This window comes from Exophiala aquamarina (genome assembly GCF_000709125.1).
Source record: "Exophiala aquamarina CBS 119918 chromosome Unknown aczIA-supercont1.4, whole genome shotgun sequence".
NCBI classification, from domain to species: Eukaryota; Fungi; Ascomycota; class Eurotiomycetes; order Chaetothyriales; family Herpotrichiellaceae; genus Exophiala; species Exophiala aquamarina.
The window spans coordinates 3,415,852-3,438,350 of record NW_013550584.1 but is presented as its reverse complement, the minus strand read 5'-3'; the positions used below and the strand labels follow the sequence as shown (position 1 = coordinate 3,438,350).

The 22,499-nt window shown below is 52.0% G+C and overlaps 4 protein-coding genes across 4 annotated transcripts; 3 read left to right on the top strand and 1 right to left on the bottom strand.

Annotated features, from left to right (window-relative positions):
• Nucleotides 1–1,362: 1,362 nt before the first annotated feature.
• Nucleotides 1,363–2,281, top strand: A1O9_06345 (uncharacterized protein; the record flags this gene model as incomplete). Its single annotated transcript, XM_013405555.1, has 2 exons — nt 1,363–1,442; nt 1,498–2,281. The coding sequence occupies 2 exons, from the start codon at nt 1,363–1,365 to the stop codon at nt 2,279–2,281; spliced, it is 864 nt and encodes a 287-aa protein (XP_013261009.1).
• Nucleotides 2,282–3,443: 1,162 nt separating this feature from the next.
• A1O9_06344 (uncharacterized protein) lies at nt 3,444–6,263 on the bottom strand (the record flags this gene model as incomplete). The annotated part of the gene is made up of 1 exon (XM_013405554.1): nt 3,444–6,263. One exon carries the CDS (start codon nt 6,261–6,263, stop codon nt 3,444–3,446), a length of 2,820 nt encoding a protein of 939 aa, XP_013261008.1.
• Nucleotides 6,264–7,043: 780 nt separating this feature from the next.
• A1O9_06343 (hsp70-like protein) lies at nt 7,044–9,130 on the top strand (the record flags this gene model as incomplete). Its single annotated transcript, XM_013405553.1, has 2 exons — nt 7,044–7,070; nt 7,124–9,130. 2 exons carry the CDS (start codon nt 7,044–7,046, stop codon nt 9,128–9,130), a joined length of 2,034 nt encoding a protein of 677 aa, XP_013261007.1.
• An 8,476-nt stretch (nt 9,131–17,606) lies between these two features.
• A1O9_06342 (uncharacterized protein) lies at nt 17,607–20,426 on the top strand (the record flags this gene model as incomplete). Its single annotated transcript, XM_013405552.1, has 2 exons — nt 17,607–18,074; nt 18,129–20,426. Coding segments are annotated over 2 exons (2,766 nt in total), but the record flags the coding sequence as incomplete, so codon positions are not given.
• Nucleotides 20,427–22,499: the final 2,073 nt, after the last annotated feature.

The following is a 22,499-nucleotide window of genomic DNA, read 5'->3' as shown; positions in this document are numbered from 1 at the left end:
ACTCTGATGGATTGTCGTCGTGTGCAGTGCAAGGCTCGTGTCTTGTATGACAGATCCAGTTCCTGACTCGTAGATCAAGGTACCCGCAGTCACATCATGAGCCGAGGGGGACTCCGTCTTTTTCTTGATGCCACGCACAAGGAAATTGTGCCTGGCTGGCCACACACCATGCTGAGTGCCATGATTCTGATCGTTTGATTACGGATACACAGTCTCTCGTATAAGATTGGACAACTAATAAGCGGTCGCTGGCGGGCTGGCTATCTCTGGTCATTCTCCCTGCACCAGGCTGCAAGCCTGCAACCCTTGAGCCGTGCCCCTGAGTCCAAACCTTTTCACATGTTATCTTGGGTCTGAGGCACACAGCACTTTCTATGCCCACTGCCAAGTATGCGAGACCCGCTTACCACGTCGTTTCTCTTCGCCTTGTTTCACAAATTCTGGAGGCGTCTGCGTCCATGGACCTGTGCACATTCACTGGCCTCCAGGACATGCAATTTTGAGACAAGCAGGGCATGGTGCAGTGCTAGCCGGCAGATCGACATCACTGTTGTCAGCTAACAAGCCACCTGCTCAAACCTCCTGGCTGAAACGGTATTATTCCGATGCCGATGGTGTTCATGGTACTTCTCGCCTGCCATTCATCACTAGGATTGACTACACATGAATGCCTCCATGATAAGTTGAGACTCCGATGTGCAGGGTTCGTTGCTGTATGCAAGACGAAGGAAATCTCAATCTGCAGGCCTTGTTCAGCTCAGTCAAGTTGGACAGCTCGTTTTGCCAATTGTCACTATTTCGGACTCCGTACTGGCTTTGATAAGCAATAGCTGGAAAATGGCTACTATGAAATGATCTAGCCGGCCTTTGGTGCAAGGCCAATCAAATATCAATCCCACCAGGCGCAACCTGCAGCACGGCTAAGCACCATCTAGTGTTCATTCTACGCCAGTACTGTCTTAATTGTATGTCCAAAGGGGTCTCGAGCTCATCAATATCGTAGAAATGGATCAAGACCGTAAGTTTCACCAGTCTCGACAGTAAAAGGCGTGGGATGAACCCAATGTCTACACATTTTAAATCAGTGTCTGACAACTAGAGCTGAGTAAGTTGACAATAGTGCCCAAGTCTTTGGTCCTTCATCTGACTCGCGTCTGACGCCGTCTTTTCTTTCCACCCAACCGTGTCGCCAAGCCTGCGGTAAATGTCTTCGAAGTTGGATGTCAGGACTCAGGACTCAGGACCTGGTTGACAGACGAAGTGTCGGTAGCACAACCAACAATCGCTCTCCCGCTTGCCGACTCACCTGGCATTATTTACAGCTGTTTGTCAAGCCATAGTCGCTCCAATTCTACCTTCAAGATGTGTCGCATCTGTGGCCGCATGGTAAAATGCATCTTTGACTCAATGCCGTCGAGAGTCCCATCACAAGTCACCAGGCAGTGAGTATGGCATTTCCAAGTCCTCGATCGAACACTAACCTGCTACGCTTCACAGAACTCTGCGGCACCGATCGCAGACCAGATCGCATCATGTTTCAGCGCAGTCACTCGTCCACAGGGCCTTGAACATTTCAAAACCGGCGTCTCAACCACCAACCTTCCTCCTCCCCTTCCGTGCAAAGCTACATCAAGCCAGCAGCCAGCCAGCAAGGAGCTCGCATGTCGACTTTGAAGACGCCAACCTAGAGATTCCGCCGACCCTTCTGCAACCAGCCGGTGAATCTTCACCCGCGACCACCAACCCCGAATCATCCCAAAGCACGACCATGAGCAAATCATCATCCCAAAGCACCTCCCGGCCGCTCGTCCTGTCCAAATCACTACAAGAGCTGCTACCCAAGCTCCACGCCCAGAAGCCACACTACATCACCGCACACGTGCATCGGTTCCCGTACCTGCTGACGGAAGGAGACATTCTTCGGCTCCCATTCCACATGAAAGACGTGCATCCAGGCGACGTCCTGCGGTTGAACCGGGCCAGCATCATCGGGTCGCGAGACTACACGCTGAAGGCCGGCCTGAGCAGCACCGAGTCATACGACACCAAGCGCACGGGCGAACCCAACTACCTCGACGAGCGACTCTTCGAGCTGCGCCTGCGCGTCATGGGTCTCGAGACCGGCCCGATGATGGAGATGGAGAAGAAAAAGCGCAGGAACAGGCACCGCAAAGTCGTCCACAGTAAACACAAATACACCATGCTGCGCGTCATGCAGATCAAAGTCAAGTCGCTCGACGAGTTGAGGAGCGAGAAGGGCACCTTGTTGTTGGAGTCCTAACTAGCTTGTATTTTATTTTATGTTCAAGGGCTTTTTTGTCTTTGTAGCCCCTTGCAAAAACATGCATCTTCCATTTGGAGAAAACAGGAGGTCTGAGGTCTGGGGACGATTCTGGATGACGGGGGGTGCCAGAATCTCTGCCGTGGTATGAGATCTCTTGTCCCTCTAATCCGACCCACTTACTACCCTCCAGAGTGTAATTTAAATGGGAAAAATATATAAATCTACTGTCTTATTCCCTCCTCTAATGCTCGCGTAATGCTCTTTGGATCAACCCAGCGGTACGAGTCGCACGCAAGGCCGAGCTGCACATTGAGGCCTCGAAATGGCCTCGGCCAGGAGCGGGCATGCTAGGACAGTGGTCGTACCCACAGGTAGTGTCTGGAAGTGTCTTTTGTAGAATCGATCGATCCACCCTCTGGGTTGCTCTGCTCTGCTCGGTGGTCGTGTGTAAGCGTCGCTGTATGTACATCCGGGAAGAATGCTCGACAAGAACCTACGTTATCAAAGAAAACGCTACCCGCAAAGAGCAAAGAATGCGTCGTCATGTAGCAATCTGAAATGGGTTTCCCATGAGAGCTTACACGTATATGGCAATTTCGAAAAGCCTCACTGGGCTCGCAGGGTAGACCATCGAAGCTTCGTTTCTCTCTGTGTGTGGGTTACTAGGTAGTAGAAGTCATGATAGAAAATACAGGTCACCTCCAATTTTCCCCAAACCCGTAGACCAAGAAATGTTCAGAACAATCGTCGACAAAGGCCAAAAAAGGCCAGGTAGAATCCTGCGCCCACGCTCCTTCCGACATGCATTCAAATATCTGGTACCGTTCGTTCCTCCTCATTCTTCTTGCTTCATGCGTCATTTTCGTCAGGACTGCTGTGTAGGAGGGCGTTTCATGGGGAAAACGGTTCGAGAATCATGTGTATGGTCGCTGTTTATGGGTAGTGCCTGGAGCTTGTGATCTGATCGATAGTGCTCCTCGGAGCGGGGCGTTCACCTCATCTCGAAAGCCGGGAACATCATTCGATCGCGGAGGTTGATGTGGAACTCGAAAATGCCTGCCTCGGTGCCAGCATAGCTGGAAGATTTACACGTCAGTACAATCATTTCGCTGTTTTCTTGCCCATTCGCATTGGGAGCGTGATCTCCGAGGGGTCCCACTTACAGATATCGACCGTCAGGACTGAAGCCGATGCCTGCAGTCCCGAGTCCCATCTCTCTAACTACATCGACCGTGCTGGAGGCTGTGTTTCCACTTGTACTACCAGGCCCTACATTGCCTGTAGACAATGCTGAGCCACCAGCAAGTAGCCGATGGACGGAGGAACCTGGTAACCAGTTGCCATTGGCATCGAGTCCACGATTACCAGAATTGCTCGAGATGAACATCATCCGCGCCAATCGCAGATCTGCATCTTGGACAATACGAGCGGTATTTGCAGTGGAGGCGGTGAGATCGTTAACCCGCCCAACCAGAGCTGCACGAGCATCCCTCGAGGCACGAACATCGTCCATGGATATTGAAGGGCGCCGTCGTGTTGCTGAACGCGGTGTCGTTCCCACTCCTCTGGTCGAAGGGTTGCCCGCACCGCTCACCGGCCTGCTAGATTGACTTTCATCGAAGTAGCGCCTGCGAGGCCTTGACCCCACTGCATCATCGACAGCAGTTTCGCGGCGTACGATAGTTTCGAGAGTCTGAATGTCAGACGTGGCCTGTGCAATACGGGTCTCCGCCTGGCGGACTTGACGTTGCAGGTTATCAACGTGTGCTCGTCTTTGAGTCCGAGTTTCAGAATAGTTTTCGAGAATGTTTGCGGGGTTCTCACGAGACTGTGAAGATCGCACATTTGTGGTCGGTAGTGCTGAAGTCTGGGCGGAACTGGCATGATCGTCTGCTTGACTACTTGCCCTCGAGCTTTCCGCTTGCGGTGGTTCCCCGGTCAGAATCCTAGCTCTTTCTGTTTCAAGTCGACGTGCAAGATCAGTCCCGAGTCTCCGCTCTGCTTGGAGCTCCTGTGATCTCTGTTGAAGAAAGAGTTCTTCATTAGCAAGCTGACGGTGTAGAACCCTCTCGAATGAAGCATTGACTCGAGAATTCGCATCTCCTGCGGCTGCTCGCAGTTGATCTAGCTCAGATGAATTTTCAGCGAGGAGGCGTTGTTGGGAGTCAAGCTGTTCGCGAAGAAGTGTGGCAAGTTGCCTCTCCTCGCTTAGTTGACGTTCCAGTTGATGGGCCAACTGGCGTTCATCATCCAAGGCTGCCTCTATGCGTGCTAGCTGAGCTCTATTGCCTTCATCGGACTCTCTTGCGGATTCCAGAGCGGCTTGTATCACGTGCCACGGATCCGAAGGTGGTATACGAGATGGCCTTAGTTGATTGTTAGATCTGGAGGCAGATGGTGTCAGGTCATTAGTTGACATGATTGGGATGTCCTCATCATCACTAATTCGTCCTGGCGAGGCCGAGATTCTGGCCCTTTGTCCGTCAGGGGGACTGAGATAAAGATCCGCGGCCGCAGTTGACTCTGACAAAATTACTGAAGATCTTCTCCGAGGCTGATGATGGCCTGCCCTTGTTGGCCTTGTGTTAGAGTCTGGCAATTGCATGCCGTATTCCCTTCCAGGCTCCGATGCTAGCAGTGACGATCGCAAGCGTGGCGACGAAGTGTAGTTAATGCTGAAGGGGCGAGGGCTACTCTGCTCGACGTTATCCATCGTGGTCTCGAGCGCTTCAACGACCGACCTTTCACGGGCATCAAGATCTAACCCCTGATGATATGAGAGTAGATCCTGTCTAGAATGACGCTGTCTGCCAGTTTCGGTGGGAGTGTCTTCCATGCTAATGTCTAGGTCTTGATCTCTACTCGATCGTCGCCTTAAGGCCCGGAGTCTTGCAACATGTTGCTGTTTCAATCTTTCTTTGACACCGAGGTTACGGTAGGCGACAGGGGTGCCGTCTTCTAGCTCTATAATCTGAGCTTTCCGACGATCAAGCTCCAATATTTGTCGCCTTATGAAATGTCTTCTGACATCAGCCAGCCCTACCCTACCGTGGTCTTCAGCCCATGCCAATATATCCCACGGAGCGGGTGAGAATGCCATAGCCCTGACACATCCAAGCAGCGTAGGTCTCGACGAGCGGAACGTGCATATTATGGAGGACTCAGGATGTCGATCCAGTTGATTCATATCGAAAACCGATATCGACCCGCCTTGTGCTGAAGCGGCACATAAATGCCCAGTGGGAGAGAATGTAACGGCAAAACTATAGTCGTCGAAAACAGGATCTCCTGTCGGAACAGTTGGACGGGCGAAAGGGATCCAATCATACTTGAGGAATTTTCCTGGCAGTTCGTTGTTCGGATCAGAAGTCTCATCCACTTTGCGGCGATAGAAATAGACTTTGTCAGAATCTCCCACAGCTGCAAGTATGGTGGAATCCGGTGACATGGCAGAAAAGTTCATCGGGACTGGGTGCACCAACGTGTTGAGAACCTGACGTTGGGCTAAGGAGTAGACCTTGACAGTCTTGTCGTTGTTGGAGATCAGCACAACGGGTTCGTCTGGAGCCTGACCTTCGCCCATCATGTTATGTATGTTCATGGAATTCACGATTTCCCCACCCAGTAAATCCACCACGAGATCGTGGCCGAAGCATTTAGGATGCCCATGTTCATCCTTCTCGATCTTGACAAAAGCACAATCTCCATTGACTTCTCCACCGACCCCCACCCATCCGAGATCAGCCGCTAGACATCTTGCTTCAAAGGGAATGGTGGCTAGAAGCGAGTTCTGCTGGGTTTGAAGGTCAAGAACGCAGATGTCGTAGTGAGAGACGTAGTATATAAACTCTCCCTCTTGCGTGCTGATATGGTGCCTTAATTGATGGTGTGAGACTGGAATCTTAGCAGGGTAGAATTTATGATGATTTGCAAGTCCTTGTGTGGGAGTAAGGCATATTTCTCTGTCGGTCCTGGTCATGTCGGGGAGAGTGAGGATTTGACGAACGAGCGAGGCTCATCTCCCGGATGAAGGCTGTCCGGAATGCAAGGAGTGCTAGTAAGGGATGAGGGAAAGTGAGGTCATGAGCCTGCAGAGGCAGACTTGGATCGATGCCAAAAGAGATATTGTGTTGGAAAAATAGGTGTACTTCGTTGACAATGCTCACACTGCGCATCAAAGAAACAATGGCGGAGCAGGGCGAGCGGTAGCCAGGTTGCTTGACGTCAATTGGGTGAGCAAGCCACAGGAGTGAGGCTGATATCGGCTACTTGGATGCGCGTGCCTCTCAGCTGGAGCGAGGATGTCTGGTTGGATGGTGTGGCAGATGGTGGAGCAGTTGGTATTATGGGGATTCCTGAGTCGAACAATTCCAGGCCTGTTTGAAATGACGGGTGGCTTAGCTGTATCCATGCGAGATTTGTCCTGTGCGCATTGAAATACGTCTGTTATGACACAGGCTCGCGTAGCTCCTTCAGGAAAGAATCGCGCGGAAGCCCATAGGCCAGGCCTAAGACGCTAACGAGTTGCCGCTAACAACTCTCGGACAAGCTTCCTTCCCTTTTTTTCCGTTCCCTTCTTCGGAGGCAGGAAAGCACTGAGGATTTTTCTCTCGACGTATACATTTCTGTTCTTGAGCTCAACTCTTCGACTCTTTACATCACCACCCTCCATCAATCTCTGCGCCTCGCTGCAGTCTTCTTAATCTCCACCTACTTCTTCTTGTCTTTTATTTGCTGTACCATTACTATTTTCCTCACCATGATTGCCTCACGGTTGTCTAGAGCTGTAAGTTGCATCCTTTCTCCGGTCATCTGAATGCACCTTCTAACCAACAACAGCTTCCACGCTCATCTCCCATCTCCCGTTTCTCTCAAATTCGAGCTCCTCGCTCGTCAATAATCTCCAGATATGCTTCCACCGACGCTCCCGAGAGTACCGAGAAGGTCAAGGGTCAGGTCATCGGCATTGATTTGGGAACCACAAATTCCGCCGTTGCCATCATGGAAGGCAAGCAGCCTCGTATAATAGAAAACTCGGAGGGTACTCGAACGACGCCTTCGGTTGTTGCCTTCACTGAGAGTGGCGAACGACTCGTCGGTGTCTCTGCTAAGCGTCAAGCGGTGGTCAACCCTGAGAATACCCTATTTGCGACCAAGCGTCTGATCGGCCGCAAATTCTCCGACCCTGAATGCCAAAGAGATATCAAAGAAGTTCCTTATAAGATTGTACAACACACCAACGGCGACGCTTGGCTAGAAGCCCGTGGCCAAAAGTACTCGCCATCGCAAATCGGTGGTATGGTTCTGCAAAAGATGAAAGAAACGGCTGAAGCGTACCTCGGCAAGCCTATCAAGAACGGTGTCGTCACTGTTCCTGCCTATTTCAATGATATGCAGCGACAAGCCACCAAGGATGCCGGTCAGATCGCCGGTCTTAACGTTCTCCGTGTCGTCAACGAGCCTACCGCAGCTGCGCTGGCCTATGGTCTAGAGAAGGAAGCTGATCGCGTGATCGCAGTCTATGATCTTGGTGGTGGTACATTCGATATCTCTATCCTGGAAATTCAAAAGGGTGTGTTCGAAGTCAAATCAACCAATGGCGATACTCACTTGGGTGGTGAGGATTTCGACATTACCCTTGTCCGACACCTTGTCCAACAGTTCAAGAAGGAGTCCGGTATTGATCTATCTAACGACCGCATGGCCATTCAGCGAATCCGTGAAGCAGCTGAGAAGGCCAAGATTGAATTGTCCTCTTCGCTGCAGACCGATATCAACCTGCCTTTCATCACTGCCGATGCCTCTGGTCCTAAACACATCAACTCCAAAATGACACGTGCTCAACTCGAGACCCTCGTTGACCCCCTAATCACCAGGACTATCGACCCAGTACGAAAGGCCTTGAAGGACGCAAACCTACAGGCCAAAGATATCCAAGAAGTCATCCTCGTCGGTGGCATGACCCGTATGCCCAAGGTCACTGAATCTGTCAAGAGCATCTTCGGTCGCGACCCTGCCAAGGCTGTCAACCCAGATGAAGCCGTTGCTATTGGTGCCGCCATCCAGGGTGCTGTTCTTGCTGGTGAAGTCATGGACGTCTTGCTCCTTGATGTTACTCCCCTATCCCTCGGTATCGAGACTCTCGGCGGTGTCTTCACTCGATTGATCAACCGCAACACCACTATTCCTACAAAGAAATCACAAATTTTCTCTACTGCCGCTGATTTCCAAACCGCCGTCGAAATCAAGGTCTACCAAGGCGAGCGTGAACTGGTCCGAGACAATAAGCTGTTGGGCAACTTCCAGCTTGTCGGAATTCCCCCTGCTCACCGTGGTGTCCCTCAAATTGAGGTCACCTTCGACATTGATGCCGATTCTATCGTCCACGTTCACGCCAAGGACAAGTCTACCAACAAAGACCAGTCAATCACTATTGCCTCTGGATCCGGTCTATCTGACAACGAGATCCAGAACATGGTTGATGATGCTGAGAAGTATGGTGCGCAGGACAAGGAGCGCAAGGCTGCAATCGAAGCTGCCAACAGGGCTGACAGTGTTCTCAATGACACTGAGAAGGCACTGAAAGAGTTCGAAGACAAGCTCGACAAGACCGAAGCTGACACTATCAAGGAGAAGATTGCTACTCTCAGAGAATTTGTTGCCAAGAACCAATCTGGCGAAGGCTCGGCAACTGCGGAGGAACTCAAGGCCAAGATCGACGAGCTACAGACCAGTGCTCTGACCCTCTTTGACAAGATGCACAAGGCTCGCGAGGAATCCTCCCAATCAACCCCTCCACCAGGTGGTGACGCTGGCGCCCAACAAGGTGGTGAGCAGAAGCCCTGAGAGGATGTAATAAGGCAGACGGTGACAAGAGGGCACCATTGTATTTTAATGATATCCCACCTGTACTCGACCCATTTCTTTTTATCGTCTTGAATCTCCTCCAAATATGGCGGCCCAGGCACATGCAGCCTTTTGATCACACAACAGATTCCTCAAAAGTCAATGTATGGTTCACGGAGCCTTGCTACGTCGGAACATCGACGAGATGCCTCGGAAGCGTCTTTGACCCGGCACGTTTCTTGCTGTCACTGGCCGCACAACTTCTTTCATGTGTGCAGAGCTAGTTTGGACTGCTCTAGTTTGCTGGGTTACGAACTCCAACCATGACTCTAATTAATCACAACGAACACTTGTTTTCTTTTACCTTGTTCTTGTTATGCATGTTAGGCGATATTGAAAGTGTAAGATTGCACGTGGATGTCTGAAATCAAAAGTTGGTGCTGATGGGATCAGGAGGAAAGGGGGGAATGGACTCGGGTAACCCGTTGTGAACAGGAAGGACTGCAATTATGGCGAGCTGGAGAGCAAGCAAGAGAAGTGTACCGCAACAACGTTCTCAATCCTGCTCTCATTCTCAATGGTCATGGATTACCTGCAAAAAGGTCCTTGATCACAGATGGGGTGTCCTTCGTGAGGTGCATCAAGAAGAATAAATAGAAAACAACCAAGCACAATCTCCTCTCTCATCTGATTTCCATTCTCTTCGCGTTCCATTGTGCTTCTGTCTGTGTCTGTCTGTCTGTCTGTCCAGCGCCGTCGACGCCCTTGCCTACCTGGCTCGGCAGCTAGGGACTGAGGTACCTCATCCGTCTACGAGGCTAGCTGGTGCGTTGGAGTTTCAATACGCAAGAGCGACTAAGGAACCGGTCAAACGTGCAGCGTACGTAATACCTCGTCTGTCTCCCTCCCTGAGGATGGATGTCTGGATAGTGGTTAGCTCATACGTGGCTGAGCCATCCATTTATAGACATCGATCCATCTGTCGTCAGGCGAGCGTATAGGGCTGACGATCTCGGGTCGTCCCCACCGCCCCCGGTTTCCCGATTCCCTCGCGTTCATGCTGGAGGGAACGAGATTCTCCCAGTCTTGGAATGTGCAAGTATTGGCAGGAACAGAGTGCAGTGTGCTCCGTGATCCGGACGCCGGTATGGCTCGCTCTCATATCGGGGGTGTGTATAGGTGGACCTTTGGCTGAGGCCTGCGACTACCTGTTCCGGCTATGGAGACGGAAATTCGAGGGATGCAAGGGGGCCTGCTGCAGGTGAGACGCGACGCGATGCGATGCGACGGCGGTGTTAAGAATCATTCGGACTCTATCTAGCCTTAGGCGTACCATTTTCTCGAACATTGGATAGGAGGGAATGCTCCGCACTTACTGTATGTAGATCTTCTTAATGTGACTAGAGCGCATTTCATTTAACCTTGCGTAGGCGACTAGATAGGTTGATTGTAGGGATACATCCAGGCCACCTAGCTAGCTAGAGTGGTGAATAGTGTTGGGCGGCGCTGGGTGGTGTGCTTTTCCCAGTCCAGTCTAACCATATCGAGTATGCTCATCTCGAGAAAGGCATGGTCGATGCAAGCATGAATCATTTTTGGGGATGCCCGGGATAGTAGTCGTTGATACTTTGTTGCGTTTGGAATACCTCGTTCTTCACCGCTTATCCTTTCCCCTGAGACGGTTGCACTTTTGGGGGCCGGCGGAGCTATCTTATCCTTCGTATGGACCGAAATAGAATAAGGTCAAAGGGGCTGGCGAGTCGGCATTAGGTATGTCCCCTTCATTTTCTTCTGGCACTGGGATGTCTCTGTATCGTTGCTCCTGCCACCTAGGCTGTACCGGGGAGTTCCCTAGCGTGTTTACAGCGACATACATGATTGAGCATCTCATACGATTAAGAGTCAGTGAAAGAAAGCGTCAGGCCTGACCTCGTCGTGGTTCGCGCTTCGTCTGACTGTGCCAGTCGGATGGTTCGGACTCATGCTGAGATTCTCAAAGGGGACCGAGTACATGTGTACAAGTTCTTCCTGATGGTGTGTATGCTGGTGAGCGGGGCAGGATCCTACCGGCCGATTGGTTTCCAGGTTTCAAGGCTTCTAATGGATAGTAGCCAGAAGTCCAGTAAGTACATTACCTCATAGTGCTATCTGTCCAGCTAATGCCCAGGCATGGAGCCAATCTAGGTGATATTAATAGTGAGTCGATCAGGTACCCAGCCGTGGGACGAAGCGATGTGATCACACAACAAACTGTGGGGCGGAAAATGCCTGTTGGGGTATGAAGCGAAAATTATACTGGGCGATAGTGTAGGCTGGACCGGGGCCTCAGATAGTGTTAGTGGCATGATGGGCGGCTGCTCATGAAGTCTGAGAGCAAGATGTAGGCTTTGTACTTCAGGCTTTGAAGTTATATCGTGAATGGATTCTAGGCGATCTAGTGCCACGAGACATGGAAGGAATAATTATTGAACACATGGAGAGGAAGAAACAGCCGCTACTGTTGGGTTGGAGCTTGTTCCTTCGTACCACACGGAGAGTGCTTCACGAAAGTGATTACCGGATACGTCAGTACATAGAAGCTGAATTATTGATGCAGCCAGACCGTCTATGTTAGCATAATCTAGCCTGGGCGTAGTGTGAACAAAACAGGTGACAGTGCGCCACTAATATGACACGGACGTCGTAGGGTTGCACCCGAATCAGTCTGTAGGGTTTAGGGTTCAGTATTCATATACGGAGTATCGCTTATACCAAGGCCCCGTGGAGTTAGTGGAAGGATGACGCGACAGTACTGATTAATTAGTTGAATGCTCGGAGTATCAGTCAGCGTACCAGAATGGCGCATATGGCTGTGGCTCTCATTACAATGTCACAACCCCCCCGGCAGTGCGATGTTTCAATTTGCCCTTGGCCTTGTCGAGGCTAAGCAAGTGCAAGTCAGTATCCGCATATTTTACTGGATGCAGACAAATCTTCCTTCCGGTGTGGATTGCTACTCGTAAGGTGTCGTGATCACTCAAGTGAGTTCACATGAGTTATGTTCGATACCAGTACCTGGAGATCGGCCGACCGGGATCGGTTGGAAGAGGATGCAGATGGAGCGTTTGACGATTCGATGCGAATGCGACATGTTGCCAAATTAATTGTGGGATCGCGCAGGATGGGGATGGAATCAGGTCGTTGGATTAGTGGCTTTTTGGGGGTTGAGAAATTGATCGTCCATGCAAAAAGGAGGCTGACGTTTTCTGGAACGGATAGCGGGAATGGGAACACGGCTATACCGTATGGAAGTACTACGAGTGCTACCCAGGGTGCCTCGGGAGTTAGCTCGTATGGATGTGCACACAATGGCTGCGTGTGCAGCCCCTCTGTGGATACAGATAATGCAACACGGCGCCAGTGAGCATCATGGATGATTTGCAAATTGGTAGCACCCGCTGGCGCGGATCCTTCTGTCATCATGTATACTCGAACATTACTGTCCGCGTTGAGATATAGCTCCGGGCAAGGATCGGTATGAACAAGTGGCAGTGGATTTGTGGTACGTGGGCAGAACCGATCAACCCGGGTCCGGGAGTATACGAGTTTGCCACTTGTCAGAGGTCTACACCAAGAGACGAAAGTAGTGGGTTGAAGTGATGATGTGTGCATCTTGGTGGCTGAACTAGAGAAATAAGAGGGTTTGCCATTCGCACACGGGGAACGAGAGGTGGGTGTGCGAGTGCACGGTTGTCGGAAGGAGCACATAGTAGCACCGAAAATGAGGGCAATTGATTGAGGATGACTCGTAGCATTGCTAGATAACGGAACGAAATTAATCGATGTGTCATCCGAGTCCCGGGGGGAATAGTGTGCCGACCAGTTTCAGCATATGTTACAGTACATACAGTAGGCGAGCAGAGGATCGAGTGACTGCCCCATATGGATAGACGTGAAGAGGTAAAACTCCGTGGTCAATACGTTAACAGAATGCGAGATGGTGGGGACGGCGCTGTGGCGAAAAACCATCAGACCCAATCAGCCGGCTCGTTGGGACCGTTCAGTTTCGATTCGTAAGGGCGTTCGAATTCAATCGAGATTGTCTAATGGCGTTGCGACCGCCAATGAGAGATTTAAGGAGGAGTGATAATATTTGGTTGTGTAATCGGCACGGCGAGGAAGTTGCTTTACCCTTTACGGTGCTAGCTGGGGGGGGGCCCAGGGCGAGGGAGGCTACTTATCGCGTGGAAGACAGGGGAGGGCAGGATGCGAGGGTCGGGAAAATAGCTTGGAGCCGCGGATCTGAGGGAATCGTTTGGGTTAGAATGGAATGCATTATGCGAGCTGGCGGCAGAGGCGGCGCATGCAAGGAGTTTGGGAGATTATGTTGACGAAAGTTCAAGCTTGGGACGCCAGTGGACAGAGCTAGAACAGCTATGTAGATGGCCAGATAGGAGACGTAGACGCAGATGCAGATGCAGATGTCGACCCAAGAATTAAGATTCAGATTCAGACGACGCCCGAGTCAAGAGTTGGACCAGGTGGGCCAAGAGCATAAGCTGTTTTGGTGACGGTCCCAGAGCCCAATTGATGAGGGACTTAGTGGGCAGCCGCTGAGCCAGACATGAGACAACGAGGAGCTTGGATCCAAGTACTCGGACGAGTATCAAGAGGGTGAAAAAGTATGACAGGGTGGAGCTTCGGGACGACTTATGCTTGCTAGCGTGCGAGGATATGAGGGTACCAAGCATCAACAAGCGAGAAGTGACAGACCGAAATGCACCAAGCAGCCAACGGAGACGCACAGAGGGCGATTGTGGAGCGGGAATGAGGATGAGGACGAGATGGCGATGGCGATGGCGATGGCGATGGCGATGGCCGATCCAAGACAGAACCTCGTGCCATCGCTGCCATCACTACTAGTAGTTAGTAGGAGTAGCAACTGCCATCACGAGACCGACCAATATTGAGTTGGGGCTCAGCGTTGAGACTCAATACTCAAGGCTCAAGACTCTAGGACCACTGGCCAGTGGCCACCCACAGGCGAGGCCCAGCGGCCCCGCGTTATGCGCGAGGAAACACCATCTAGAGAAACCGAAAAGGGTCACTCTCTCGTCCCTCGTCCCTCGTCCCTCCCCCGTTACCTTGGGTGCTCACTGCTCACTGCTAAGCGCAGCAGGGTGGAACGAGTGATCTTTCTCGGTAGCCCATCAGATCGAACCAGGACTGCAAAGGAGGAGAAGGAGCAAGATACGGATACCAGGCTTGCGCTCTTGCGGGCTTGCGGGCTTGCGGGCTCCTTGGGTACCTCGTCGGCTTCGTCTGCTGCTTCCTCGTGTTTGGACTCGTATGGGCTCCAAGCTCCAGGCTCCAGGCTCAGCCCGTCTCAGATTGGGGGTGCCCGCAGCCTATCAGCGTAGACAGTGTAAAATAGTCCCTAGCCCCAAGTACGTACTCCGTATACCAAAAGCCAATGGTCAAGGCTTTTGATTGCGTCGGCAAAGATCTGGTCAATGGTTTCAAGCGTTGACGTAAACAGGGTTAGTTGGGGCCAATTCCATTCTACGCACCATCATGATGACGAAGATTCTTGCCACGCACGCCCGCTCCAGTTGCAATCTTTACGCGTTTACGGGATGGATGAGCTGGAGCTGAGGCACATGGCCGCCAATATCTGCCCTGGCTAGGTACTGGACGGTCCCCTCACAGACCTATAGCTGCCTTAGGGTTCAGTCCTTCAAGCTTAATATCGGGCACAGTACCAGCCCCAGTCCCAGTCCCAGTCCCAGCACTCAGCCCCTACCAGGCTGAACCATTGGATTTGGTCATGGAAACACCTGAAACAACAAACAAGGGGCCTACGGACTCTCGTCACAGCCCTTCCCTGGGTCATCAATGGCCTACCAGTGCTCCGTAACTGGGGCTACGACAGCACCTACTACAGTAGTATGTAGTAGTCACTAGTATACGCAGTACTTGAATCAATCTCAATCTCCATTGTGCGGCGATCCACGCGGACCTTCCACAACAGGGTACTGCTCCTCAGCGTTACAGGTCCCATATGGCTCCTGGGGTTCGGAGATGTGCCATATACAGGCAATTGATGTACTGTAGGTCATACTCCGTACACAGAGATCTTGCGTCAGGCCCCTTTCCTAAACGTTAGGGGTCCGGTCACTGTTACTTTTTAACACCATCACTGAGCCACATTGACAATCCTACGTGGATGCCTGAGATTGGGATTGGGATTGAGGGTGCAGGTGTACCGAGTGGACTAGCTGGTGCATTATCACCCACTGCATCTGTATCATGGTATGCACTGTACGGCGTATGAACTGTAATACCGATATACTACGAGGTGTGCCTGGCGCGGAGTCCTGATACGCCCAGCACCCACGGTCGCTGCGGCACTAATCCGACTAAGCAGACCGTGCGTTTAGGGCTCGGCTGTCCTCCGGGCGCCTCTTTCACTACTGGTGTTTGGTGTATGCTGTACGGGGTACGGAGTACGGAGGACTGTCACTCTGCTGTTAAACTTACGAGTGCTCCGTACCACTCACCTGTACAGTACTCGTAATGCTCAAGCCGCCTTCACTATTCAAAGCTAAAATACCGACAATCATTTCGGTTCTGCTTATCACGATTGGCCACTGCAGGCCTCCATCAATCGGGTCGTCCAAGTGTGCCACAATCAAGCGAGCACCCGCAGCGGCTGTTTCTATTCGATCGTGTTCCGCTTTTCCCTTTTCGCTTTTAGTTTTTAGTTTTTCCCTTTTTTTAGGCCAATGTATTCAAGCCGCACAGTAGGAGGCCGTTGGTCGTCGGTCGTACTCGTCGGTCGTAGGTCGTAGTGAATGGCAGTCGCTTCCTCAGTCTTTCGTCTCAGGCTCTCAGCCAATTTGACTTTCACTTTTCCTAATCCATCTCCATCCACCACGTATCCATTTTCCATTCAGCATCATTTGACACTCGCACCGCACCGCACAACTCTATCGCTTGTACGGTGGCTTTTTTGAGGTGCTTCTCGTTCTCGTTCTCGTTTTCATTCTCGTCCTTATTCTCCCTTTCGTCTATTCATCCATACACACTTTCCCTTTCTTTCTTTCTCTCCCTCGCCCTCCTTCCTTGCTTAATTTGTCTTCCATTTTCTGGCATCTTGGTTGACTCCCCCCTTCGACACTATTTTGTACCACACACACTTCACACTCCCTCTCTCTAGCCACCACATACCCGCGCTTTATCTCACACTGCGCTGTGTGTTGCATTCCACCCGTCATACCTGCAACCTGCGTATAAGGACTACACCTGCTGGCTTGATCGCCATCTCTCGCTATGTATTCCCGGACATCTTCCGACCTCCGGAAGGTGTCTGACATAGCTTCTGCAGAGGTGAGTTACTATCCTTTTTTTGGTTTTGTCTTCAGCTCGTGTGTTCCCCCTCGTGTTTGCTTTTTGCGGCCACAACCTGACCGCCGGACATCGGGCACCGGCCAACTTGGATACCAAACCATGTCTATTCAACCGTCATGCGAGGCAAAGTGTCATCTGTGTCGTAGCATGATGACACTGCACTTGGAATCAACTGCCACCAGAGCCCATCACCGCCGAGCATGGAGGCCAGACCAATGCCTCGCCCTCGGCAGCCGACACCTGCGCCAAAGTGCTGGACTGGATCGCAATCCGGATAAACCCTGGCCAGAATCCAATCTTCGCTTGACCGCGTGTTGGTCTCATGCAGTGGCTTCGATCTTAGGCTCCTTTGGGCTCCCTTGGGCTCCCTTGGGGGCTCCTTGGGCCTCCTTGGGTCCCCTTGGTCCATTGGACTCCCTTTGGCATCCCTCGGATTGACCTGACCCAAGACTTAGAACTGGGTCCCGCCACGAAACACCACTCCATTGCCGTCTCCACCATCCGCAACACCATCAACAATCCACAATTGGCGAACCTCGAGCCTCTTTCTTCCTTATCTTGGCGCCGCTCTTTCAAGTTCTCAACCCTATCGCCACTAGCCACCTTGTCGCCTGCACCAATCGCACCAGCCGACTTTCTGCAACCCCCTCTATTCTATTCACCACTCCCACTTCCGAACTATTGGCCTCATGCGTCTATTTCCCTATTGCCCCTTTGGTCCGATTCCAACTATGATCCAAGCGCACCCGTCACTCACATTTCCTGGTCACAACTCACAACCCACAACCTGCGCCTGAACTTGGCTTTACGGCCCCTCCCATTGCACAGTTGCGCTGCGCCACAACATCGGCTGCTCCCTCACAGCTGATGACCATCTTCGGACCACCACTTCCCCCACCTGGGCACCTGGACACCTGGACACCTGACCCCTGCTCTCTACTTTCCCTCGGTCTCCACTAGCCACCAATAACTTTTGGCCCCCCTTTTCTTGCCCTCGTATCACCTACCCTTGCCCCTTGGTTTAACCTCTCCAGCCTTGATTCGTCCATGTTTCATCCTGACCTTCCCACTGACCAACCCTTGCTAGCGATCTCGGTCAACATGGGAGTCTTCATTCACAGCACCGATGCGTAGCTATCAACCACAGCCTCATCGCTCGCCAGTAGTTACCAGAGATCCCATGGATCCGGAATCTTCAGATAGCGATGTTTCTGTCGGAGGCGGCGATGAGTATAGATTTGCAAGTCCATTGACCGCTCCGGTGCCGTTGCCAGCTCCACCGTCAAAGCACGCTCTTGAATCCTCCGACGCCGTCTCTGCTCGTCTAGACGAGTTGTTGCGAGTCGAGGAACATAACATCAAGAAATATGATCTTCTCAAAGCAAAGCGGAATCGGAAAGACGACAAGATCCGGCGAAAACGAGAAGCTCAGGATAAGAAAATGGCTGCTATCATGGAAGGCCGACAACGGCGCGATGCTAGAATCGAGGCTCGGCGCAAGCGAGAGGATGCCGCATTCGCTTCATTTGATCATGAGCTTGAGGAGGAAGAACACGTAAGTAGCGCTTCCCGCCAGCTACACTCGCATTCCCCCACTAACGAGTACCAGAATCTTCGCCGTCGTTTGAAGAGACTCAAACGTGGATTGCCACCTGACGAGTCACCTCGGCCTGGTGCTGCTCGAATATCTTCTGCATCCATGTCTCCCCCAGTGCCAGGACTGTCCACAATCCCTCCACCGCCCAAGCGTCACCAAGTTGGGCCTCCAGGCCAACCAGACGCCGTCAATCCTGCACAATCACGACCTGTCGAACAGCGGCCTGTGCCACCCGCCAAAACCACCGAACCACCATATTCGTTTTACCGTAGTATGAACTCTACCTACAATAGACCTTATCATCAAGGACCCTATTCAACATCCCCCAACACCGCTTCGCCGGTGGCCAATACGAATGGATTGAATCACCCTTCCCAGCCTCCACCGGATCGGTCCTCTCTCAATCCTTTGGGACATCCGGGTTCGCCACGTTCCAGACCTCCGTCAAGTGCTCACTCTCCGGCCACGCCCGTGACCCATGCAAACCCTCCTCCACGCGTTACTTCGTCAAGTTACGACACGAGACCCCCTCCGACAACCACTTCCTCCGGGTTCGCATCCGTCAATGCCCCAGTGACCACTGGGTTCGCTCCAATCAATCCCCGTAGTGCCGCCACTCCTCCAGCAGCTCACACTGGCCTAGCCCGCCCGCTGCAGGATTCGGATCACAAGACTCCAAATCAGCCAGTTGGTAGTAATGGCATGGATAGCACGCGATTCCATTCCTACACAAGTACACCTTCCACCACCCCAACACTGGCTGCCAACACAGCAAGCAAGAGAACGCCCTCCACGACCCACCCATATCAAATGTCCGAGGCATTCGCCAACAGACATCATCATTGTGAGCGCGTTGATGGTCTGAATCGTGGTATCTGGACATCTTATGGCGTCGGAGGAACTCAAGAGAATCCCACTGGTCCAGCAACCGAGATGTATCTTCGATGCAACCACGATGGTTGTTCCCGCATTGATTGGCGTACCGTTCATGGGCTGCAATGCCACATTGTCAAGAATCATGAGCAACCGAAGGGAACCATTGGAAGCCTGGATAAAGCCCTGGAAAAGTACGGTGTGCCAGTCAAGGACGTTGAAGATTACGAACGTGAGCATGGACGAGGCTCTGCAGGTACAGTGGCCGATCCAAAGAATCACAAAATCAAGGTGAAGACGAAAGAAGCCTTGACCGCCAGACCCTACGCCCGTACAGGGACTCCGGGTTCTTATGGAGTCGATCCTCAAGCACGGCCTGCAGGGTATAGACCAAGCCTAACACCGACCAGCGATAGCCCAACCCTGTCCGACGAACTCAAACGTAGCCCGGTAACTGGGTTGACGAATGGAGCTCCAAAAGATGCCCCAATCAATCAGCCTCCGATTCGACCAACTCAAGGCCCTCCAACCGTTACAGGTCCATCGAGTATGACCTCCTTTTCTTCCGTCCCTGCTCCGCAAATGAGGTCCGATTACCGACCGGACTGGATCGGCCGTCCCATTCAAATGCAGACACCTTCGAGACTGGAGCCCGATCAAAAGAAGCTGCAAGGAGATTTCGGCGCATCGAGTTTGCCATCTCCGACCCATCCGAATGGCCCCTCTACTACTCGACCTGGACCAGTGGATAGACCAGCGCTGTCTACTCGGTCCCCTGTAGTGCATGCTGCCATTCCAGCCACAATACCTGCAACTCCGACTGCCCCTGAACCGCCAAAACCCGCTGTAGCAGAGGCCAAAATTGCACCAGCCACTGTCCCAGTGGCTGGTATTCCCGTTACTGCACCCCTGGCTCCTGATGCTCCATTGGTTACAAGCGAGACGAAACAAATTCAACCCAAATATGAACAAGAAGAGTCGAATGGTATTAAGCAGAATGAAGCTCCGGCGCAGGAAGCGGATAAAGACACGCCTATGACCGGCACAGATCACCGCCAGGCTGATAAGCCAAACTCTGTGCCGAATGGAGATGGAAAAACCGCACAAACCTCATCAAATCCAACATCTAATACACCAGAAGACAACGGCGAAGACCAGTCGGAGACGATTGTCATCGATGGTGAAACAGGCAAGGCAAACAACGAGACTTCTGGGACCAAGAAATCTAATCTTCAGTCACCGACGATAATGGCCAAGGCTCTTCCAGCGAGTGCCCCTGGTAGTGCAAGACGCCCGAGTAGACGCCTTAGTGTGGCTCGAAAATCGGTCGACGGTGACGGGGACCCTGCTTATGCAAAGGAAAACCGAGTCACGACAAGCACTAATGGAGAAACCGATGACAAGGATGACAAGGATAGCAAGGACGAGAGAGAAAAGACTCCACAGCGTCGCTTTGCAAGTGGTCGCGTTTTGAGGCGTGGCCGAGTCTAGAGGTCCGAGCCGAGAGATGTCCAGTGACCTGGAGCAGATTGAAAGGCAGAAGGGACCTGGGAGGAAATCGCCGGATTCATGATACCACACGACATACTATGGGAAATTCTACTCAAGATGGTTCTTTTCTGGCTTCGAGTATCTCTGTCAGATGGTTGGAAGTCGGTTGTGCAATCGCAATGGTGAGCAGGGGTTGCACATACACACGATCGATTTTATTGTGCATTGCGAGATCTGAGACCAAGGTGAGGTCAATCGGTGGTATCCTCGACTTCAGGTAATACCGCAATGGGCTTGGGTTCGGGCTCTCTCGGGATTGATCGGAATGCCTACTTTTAATTTGACAGCATGTTGAGTACAGACTATTACATTGGGAGGGATGATGAGTTTATTTCTGTATGATTGGTTTCCCGGCACAAATGGCTTATTACCCATGGATCAGCAGTTGTTTCAAACAGGGTAAACAAAAGGACAACAGGAGCTTATGAGCATCCATCGTAGTTATCACTCACTATCCAGTCCGCACTAACTAATTCATCAATATTAATTGCCCTTTTCTTTTCCGTGGATATTCTCTCTCTGAGCACGGGCGGCTTTGAGACTTTAACCTCGTCTAGTCAGTGATTTTATGAATCGCGGTTTCGTGCAGGTGTGCTGTTGTCTGACTGTCGCGCCGGCGCCTTATCTATCATGGACCTCTGAGATTCATCCGATACCTCTAGTTACTGTGAGTGTCATTCCCACGCGGTAGAACTTTCGAGCACTTTCGATACACACCATCTTGAGACCCATGCAGCCCATCGTCGCCCACACATTCAGTTCCTACGTGCACGGCATTCACGCCTCCCCTCAGCACAGCACCGCGGACGCCCCTGGCACGATCGAGATTCCAACGAAGGCTTGGACGGCTGCGGCCCACCTCCGGTCCACCTCCACCGTCTGTTGCTGTTCACAGAGCGTTCCTTCCGTCCATCGGTGTCGATGGGAAGCACTCACCACCACCAGTCTAGACGAGAAGGCGGTCGACCAAGAAGCAGTATTTCTCTGCTTCCATCGAGCCCACGCCGTGAATCTCCCAGCAGCGACAATTACTGCACAGCTATCCATTCCATAAAAGCCATTCTCCAAACCGTCCGTTGGTTCTCTCATACCAAGACTCTATGCTGCCCCAGATGTAAGTGCGCCCGCGCCCCGCGACCCACTTGCGAATGAGAAAATCTCACGAGGAGGATTGATTTACACAGTGAGATCCATGTCGCCCCATCCAGACATTACATTGCAACACTCGTCAAAATTGAGCTCCTGCGGGTCCTGTACGAGGATAAAAAGCGTTCTGACACACCCACTAGGGGTCCTCCCTGCGACAGGTATGAAAGCTCAAGTCCAGCTTCGAGACAATCTCGCTGCACGTCCAAAACTCTTTCCGCGGGGGATAACGAATGGACTGGGTTTTTGGAAATGTAGCAATAGTCTGCGAACTGGCAACGGCATGCTGAAGCGCAACGTGGCTGCACTTCCTTCGTAACAAACGAGCTCAACTCATGAAGGTGTTTCCTGTGCTGGACCACGAACTCAACAATATCCCGACAGTAGTCTTCGTCTCAGTCCAACTGCTCTCGAGCGACTTCCACGTGCAACTCCTGAAGATTTGGTGGCATCCATTTGGCGAAGCTTCGACCGTGCAATCGGTCATCTGCCGGAGCACTGTCAGGATGTAGCGCGGGGCAGACTCGAGTGCCTGAAATCATCGATGCACTAATCTTCAGCTCCGTCAGACTTTCAAAATCCCGCAATGATTGCATGCGCGATGGCTCGAGATCGTGAGGAGAAACGTGGTGACAATGTGTCACAACAAAAGCTTCCAAGGAGTGTGCAATGAGACCGAGTACGTCAGTGATTTCGTTACTCCAAGGGCCGGGAAGAATCTTTCTGCAACGGCATACTGGTACCTCCGCAACGCTGTGTTGCGGGCATGGCCTCAGAGTTCGCTTCAATTCAAGGGACCTCAGATTCTTTGCC